The 7545-nt window shown below is 42.4% G+C and overlaps 1 protein-coding gene across 2 annotated transcripts; it reads left to right on the plus strand.

Annotated features, from left to right (window-relative positions):
• The first annotated feature begins 485 nt into the window (after positions 1-485).
• Positions 486-3258, plus strand: sprn (shadow of prion protein). 2 transcript variants are annotated; one of them, XM_090216584.1, is made up of 2 exons: positions 486-575; positions 2461-3258. In XM_090216584.1, exon 2 carries the CDS (start codon positions 2475-2477, stop codon positions 2919-2921), a length of 447 nt encoding a protein of 148 aa, XP_090072710.1. In that variant the 5' UTR covers positions 486-575; positions 2461-2474; the 3' UTR covers positions 2922-3258. The 2 variants fall into 2 exon arrangements, with proteins under 2 accessions (XP_090072710.1, XP_090072709.1); XM_090216583.1 differs by having other exon boundaries at positions 495-575; positions 2457-3258.
• The last annotated feature ends 4287 nt before the right edge of the window (positions 3259-7545 follow it).

Below are 7545 nucleotides of genomic sequence, written 5' to 3' on the forward strand. Positions count from 1 at the left end.
TTTTCTGTTGATTTTTATGAATTGATTTTTTCAAAATAATAAATTGTTTAATTCCAGTCTTCCCACTGGGCACACACTGGTTGAATCAACATTGTGTCCACATCATTTCAATGAAATTACATTGAACCAACATGGGAAAGAAGTTGAATTCACTTCTGTCCCTAGTAGGTTTGTCTTTGAGATGTCAATTATGTTTTATGTTTAGATTAAACAATATGGATATGGACACATAAAGTTAACAAGAAGCAGGAGCAGCAACACCACCATTCATCATCTTCATCATCATCACTACCATAATTTGTATCATTAACATCCTATCTTTCATTATCATCACCATACCTCAAACATTTCTGCCACAGATGGAGCTCATCGCTTATGATAAACAATAATGTTTTCTCTCTCAATTAGATAAGAAGAGCTTCTACCATGTTTTGTCATCTTCAGTCGCATGAGGGATATCACGTGGTTTATTCTACCATCTCACTAGCTGCGAGCCTGGCTATTGATTCCGGTTTAACGGACTGATTATTGGTTATTTCCCACAACATTCCGTGGAAGAAAACTAGCGGTGTGGGGTAAGACTATACATTTGTTTTTATAATTAGTCTATTTATGAGCAGTACATTGCCATCATTATTATCCTAATTCTTATGAATTATAGTAGTCTGATTCCCGACAATTAAATAGGTATGCAATGTAAAATAAAGTAAGCAGGAAATAAGAAATGGCGATATAGATACAGAAATGGCTCATCTCTCATCAATGCGCACGAAAGGCACTCTGCAAAAACCGTTACATCTTTCCGAATCAAGCGCGTAATATTGGTTATATATTTTGTTCGCACAGCCCTATTCAAATTCACACTTTCTATCGCTATAAGCAAACCAATTACTATATTGTCTTTTCAACCAAGTTATTTGTTCACCTGACACAAGATGTGTTATAGAGAATGAAGCATCTATATCGGGCATTACATATAGTCTACTCTGGAGACAGGGAAGAGGTAGAGGGGGAGTCAGAGAAGTAGAGCGTTAGAGAAAGCCAGAGAGAGCATCCTCTGTGTTGGTAGAGAGAGGCAGGGAGCGTCCTGTGTTGTTGCCTGTTCTGTTTATAACTGACCTACTTTAACCCATATGGAGCACTATAGGGAATAGGGTGCCATTTGGGATGCACAGTCTTTCTCCTTCGTTCAACATCTCAGCTGCTGTTCCTCTATCCATGCCATTGCATGAGGGGAGAGTGGACCAGTGACGTCATTTTAATATCTCTACATTGATATCTATGGAAGGGTGAACTGTATTTTATTTATCCTTTATACCTGTAGATGATCATTGAAATAAAAACAGATATTTTAAAAGAAAGACCTACCCCAAGACAGCAACAACTTGGCATACTCAATGAAAAGGGGGGACTAGAGATGTGAGCAAGCTGTACATCAAGGCTTCATCTCAATAGTCTAAAGTGGTCTCCTCTCTGTGCCTCCATTCCTTCAACTGTGCTGATATAAAATAACTCGACAGGTGGAAGCAAAGGAAGCCACTGTAGACTATTGAGATTAGGATTGCAAAGGATATGGACACCAGTAAACTACCAGTATTTTGGTATCTTTCAAGAATTGTACGCAATCTATCAGAAGACATTTAGTGGCCCTTTTTGGTGCTTCAGATTATCACAGGCAGCTGTAATTATCTCTGGCCCTCTCTCTGACATTATCACATGTAATATACAAAATATGAAATAATTAAATAAGATGAGAAAAAAAGAGAATGACAAAGCTGTAAAACACTATCCTAAATATAAACCCATCAACTTAGTGAATACCATTGGTGTTTAATATTTGGGTTTCAGCATGAAATATCCTTGATATATTTTTTTACACACTTTTACTTATTTTACTCTGTCAATATGTATTTGTTGTCAATGTTTTGGCATCGAACTGCAGTTGGCACACAACTGCAGTTGTGAAAAAAGTCCATAGTTAGACGAGTTGCAGAGGTAATTGAAAATAACGTCATTGTTGATTAGATGCTTTTTTCATTAATTAGGCTATCTACTAGAAACTTATTGACAATTATGGACACAGATAAAAAAAGTTATTCAAGTATAAATGACCAAAATTGCAATAGATTGCCATATATGTTCTTTTAATTACCAAAATTATTGAAGATTCCGGTAACTTTAGTAAATTACAGTTAGCTTTGCAACCCTAATTGAGATAGAGGAGAGGAAGACACTGTAGACAATTGAGAAGGAGGAGTGGAGAGGAAGTTAATGTAGACTATTGAGATGGAGGATGACGAAGAGGTGAGGAAGCCACTGAAGACGAGTGAGATTAATCCACTGTAGACTATTGAGATGAAGTAAAGGACAAGAGAGAAAGCCACTGTATTGTGATGGAGGAGAGGAAGCCGCTGTATGGAGATTAACCCCATTATGTCTTGTACTATTGTTTCCAGACAGATAGGCGTCTGGTGATGGAGCAGCGGCTGGTGGCTACGTGCTGGTTGTGTCTCCTGCTCTTTGCCTTGCTGTGTGAGCCTGTCCTGTCCAAGGGCGGCCGCGGGGGGGGCAGGGGTTCATCTCGGGGCTCGTCTCGTAGCAGTGGCCGTTTCCGAATCAGAACCCATTCAACAAAGGCCTGGTTCAAGACCATGCCTGGGCGCTCATCCCCAGTGCGTGTTGCTAGCGCGGCGGCTGCTGGTGCAGCAGTTGCATTAACAGCTGATAGGTTGTACCGCTCAGCCTACCGGTGCAGTCATGTCAACTCGGATTATGATGGGGAGGATTACAACAGGACCGTTTGCTACATGACCAGAGTGTCAGGATCCGATCAGAACCAACCGTCACTCTCATACATCTCTGTCATCATCGTCGTTTCTGTATTCCCCAGATATGTTCACGTATTAGAGAATATACTTTAGATGCGTATATTTGTTAGATAATAACATTTATGACTTAATAAGGCAAAAATAATCAGCATACATGTATAGGAGCCTTGTGGCTCGTTCTACAGGTCTGTTATTATGCCTTGGGAAGGCAAAGCTTGTTTAGCCTCTAGGTCAGAAGTCAGGATGGCCAGAAAATGGTGGAAACTAAAATGTATAAGTTTAAAGGAGTGTTGACAAGTCAGCATCACATTATTTGTGGGGAAAAAAATCTTTCACTTAAAGTAGCTCTCCAGTGTTCAAGATTTGTATGAAATATTACTGAATAATGAATTACAATATGAGTGAAATTAGTAATAAAGTATGTTAAAAAGCAGCTTTTCTTTGTACCCATGCTTGTCCTGTTCACTAACAACAGATTGGTGTGAGTGTGGGCGTATACCTGTTCAATATACAGATTAAGCTGGAAGTTTACAAACACTTAGGTTGGAGTCATTAAAACTCATTTTTCAAACACTCCACAAATTTCTTCTTAACAAATTATAGGTTTGGCAAATCAGTTAGGACATCTGCTTTGTGCATGATACAAGTAATTGTTAAAACAATTGTTTACAGACAGATTATTTCACTTATAATTCACTGTATCACAATTCCAGTAGGTCAGAAGTTTACATACACTAAGTTGACTGTACCTTTAAACAGCTTGGAAAATTCCAGAAAATGATGTCATGGCTTTAGAAGCTTCTGTTAGGCTAATTGATATAATTTGAGTCAATTGGAGGTGTACCTGTGGATGTATTTCAAGGCCTACTTTCAAACTAAGTGCCTCTTTGCCTGACATCATGGGAAAATCAAAATAAATCAGCCAAGACCTCAGGAAAAACAATTGTAGACCTCCACAAGTCCGTTTCATCCTTGGGAGCAATTTACAAGCGCCTGAAGGTACCACGTTCATCTGTACAAACAATAGTATGCAAGTATAAACACCATGGGACCACGCAGCTGTCATACTGCTCAGGAAGGAGACACGTTCTGTCTCCTAGAGATGAACGTACTTTGGTGCGAAAAATGCAAATCAATCCCAGAACAACCGCAAAGGACCTTGTGAAGATGCTGGAAGAAACAAGTACAAAAGTATCTATATCCACAGTAAAACGAGTCCTATATCAACATAACCTGAAAGGACGCTTAGCAAGGAAGAAGCCACTGCTCCATAACCGCCATAAAAAAGCCAGACTACGGTTGGTTGGCTGCACATGGGGATAAATATCGTATTTTTAATAGAAATGTCCTCTGGTCTGATGAAACAAAAATAGAACAGTTTGGCCATAATAACCATCTTTATGTTTTGAGGAAAAGGGGGTAGGCTTGCAAGACGAAGAACATTCCAATCGTGAAGCACGGGGGTGGCAGCATCATATTGTGGGGGTGCTTTGCTGCAGGAGGGACTGGTGCACTTCACAAAATAGATGGCTTCATGAGGAGGAAAACTATGTGGATATATTGAAGCAACATCTCAAGGCATCAGTCAGGAAGTTAAAGCTTGGTCGCAAATGGGTCTCCCAAATGGACAATGACCCCAAGCATACTTCCAAAGTTGTGGCAAAATGGTTTAAGGACAACAAAGTCAAGGTATTGGAGTGGCCATCACAAAGTCCTGACCTCAATCCTATAGAATATTTGTGGGCAGAACTGAAAAAGCGTGTGCTTTTAGGTTTTGTCGTGCCCTCTTCACGACTGTCTTGGTGTGCTTGGACCATGTTAGTTTGTTGGAGATGTGGACACCAAGGAACTTGAAGCTCTCAACCTGCTCCACTGCAGCCCCGTCGATAACAATGGGGGCGTGCTCAGTCCTCTTTTTCCTGTCATCCACAATCATCGCCATTGTCTTGATCACGTTGAGAGAGAGATGTTGGTGTCCTGGCACCACACGACCAGGACTTCCTCCCTAAAAGCTGTCTCTTCGTTGTCGGTAATCAGGCTGTGGTGTCATCTGCAAATTTAATGATGGTGTTGGAGTCGTACCTTGCTGTGCAGTCATGAGTGAACAAGGAGTACAGGAGGGGAATGAGCGTGCACCCCTGAGGGGCACCTGTGTTGAGGATCAGCGTGGCGGGTGTGTTGTTAACTACTCTTAGCACCTGGGGCGGCCAGCCAGGAAGTCCAGGATCCAGTTGCAGAGGGAGGTGTGTAGTCCCAGGGCCCTTAGATTATTGTAGAGCTTTGAGGGCACTATGGTGTTGAATGCTGAGCTGTAGTCAATTAATAGCATTCTCACATAGGTGTTCCTTTTGTCCAGGTGGGAGTGCAATAGGGCAGTGTGGACTGCAATAAAGATTGCATCATCTGTGGATCTGTTGGGGCGGTATACAAATTGGAGTGTGTCTAGGGTTTCTGGGATGATGGTGTTGATGTGAGCCATGACCAGCCTTTCAAAGTACTTCATGGCTACAGACGTGAGTGCTATGGGTCGGTAGTCATTTAGGCAGGTTACCTTAGTGTTCTTGGGCACAGGGCCTATGGCGGTCTGCTTAAAACATGTTGGTATTACAGACTCGTAGTTTAGCTCGTCTGGTAGGCTCGTGTCACTGGGCAGCTCTCGGCTGTGCTTCCCTTTGTAGTCTGTAATGGTTTGTAAGCCCTGCCACATCTGACGAGCGTCAGAGCCGGTGTAGTACGACTCAAACTTAGTCCTGTATTGACACTTTGCCTGTTTGATGGTTCATCGGAGGGCATAGCGGGATTTCTTATATGCGGGTCCCGCTCCTTGAAAGCGGCATCTCTAGCCGTTAACTCAGTGCAGATGCTGCCTGTAATGGGTTGGGGTATGTACGTACAGTCACTGTGGGGACGACATCGTCGATGCACGTTTTGATGAAGCCATTGACTGATGTGGTGTACTCCTCAATGCCATCAGAGGAATCCCGGAACATTTTCCAGTCTGTGCTAGCAAAACAGTCCTGTAGCTTAGCATCTGCTTCCTCTGACCACTTCTTTATTGATCTAGTCATTGGTGCTTCCTGCTTTAATTTTAGCGTGTAAACAGGAATTAGGAGTATAGAATTATGGTCAAATTTGCCAAATGGAGGGCGAGGGAGAGCTTTGTATGCGTCGCTGGGTGTGGAGTATAGGTGCTCCAGAGTTCTTTTTCCTCTGGTTGCACATTTAACAATCTGGTAGAAATTTGGTAAAACGGATTTAAGTTTCCCTGCATTCAAGTTCTCTGCTACTAGGGTGGGTGAGTGTTTTCTTGTATGATTATGAAAACAGCTACAAAGACTACAGATGAAAACTATCTTGGTAGGTAGTGTGGTCTACAGCTTATCATGAGATACTCTACCTCAGGCGAGCAATAGCTCAAAACTTCCTTAGATATCGTGCACCAGCTGACTACAAAAATACAAAAATGTTCTATCCTGCCAGTACATCGTACAACCAGCCAGCTGTATGTTGATATTGTCATCGTTCAGCCACGACTCCGTGAAGCATAAGATGTTACAGTTGGTAGTTTAATCTTCCGCGTAACTCGCCAATTTTATTCTCCAAGGATTGCACGTTTGCTAGCAGAATGGAGGGAAGTCGGGGTTTATTCGATCGCCTACGAATTCTCAGAAGGCAGTCCGACCTTCAGCCCTTCTTTCTTCTCGTCCTCTTCACGCAGATCCCGGGGATCGGGGCCTGTTCCCGACGAAGCAGTATATCCTTTGTGTCGGGCTCGTCAGAGTCATGAAAGAGAGGCCTAAGACAACAACATAGCAAGGCAGTAACACATGACAACACAGAATTGTAGCAACACAACATAAAAACAACATGGTAGCAACACAACAAGGTAGCAGCACAAAACATGGTACAAGCATTATTGGGCACAGACAACAGCACAATGGGCAAGAAGGTAAGAAAGTCCAGTTTGAGTGTTTGTTTCAGCTTGTTCCAGTCACTAGATGCAGCGAACTGAAAAGAGGAGCGACCGAGGGATGTGTGTGCTTTGGGGACCTTTAACAGAATGTGACTGGCAGAACAGGTGTTGCATGTGGAGGATGAGGGCTGTAGTAAATATCTCAGATAGGGGGGGTGTGAGGCCTGAGAGGGTTTTATAAATAAGCATCAACCATTGGGTCTTGCGACAGGTATACAGAGATGACCCGTTTACAGAGGAGTATAGAGTATAGTGTTACGTTCCCCAGTTTCTGTGTTTTAGTTTGTATTTGAGAGTGTTTTCAGGAGATGGCTTCCTGAATGAAGTGATGTGTCCTATAAGGAGCATTGGTGGCAAATCTGATGGCCGAATGTGGTAAAATACATCTAGCCGCTCGAGAGCACCCTTACCTGCCGATCTATAAATTATGTCTACGTAATCTATCATGGGTAGGATGGTCATCTGAATCAGGGTTAGTTTGGCAGCTAGGGTGAAAGAGGAGCGATTACGATAAAGGAAACCAAGTCTAGATTTAACTTAGCCTGCAGCTTTGATATGTGCTGAGAGAAGGACAGTACACCGTCTAGCCATACTCCCAAGTACTTGTATGAGGTGTCTACCCCAACCTCTAAACCCTCAGAGGTATTAATAACATCTGTGGGAGGAGGGGCATTCTTCTTACCACATGACCTTTGTTTTGGAAGTGTTCAGAACAAGGTTAAGAAAGATTGTTGGACACTAAGA

This window comes from Oncorhynchus mykiss, chromosome 23 (genome assembly GCF_057628025.1).
Source record: "Oncorhynchus mykiss isolate SJ-2025 chromosome 23, ASM5762802v1, whole genome shotgun sequence".
Classification (NCBI taxonomy): Eukaryota; Metazoa; Chordata; class Actinopteri; order Salmoniformes; family Salmonidae; genus Oncorhynchus; species Oncorhynchus mykiss.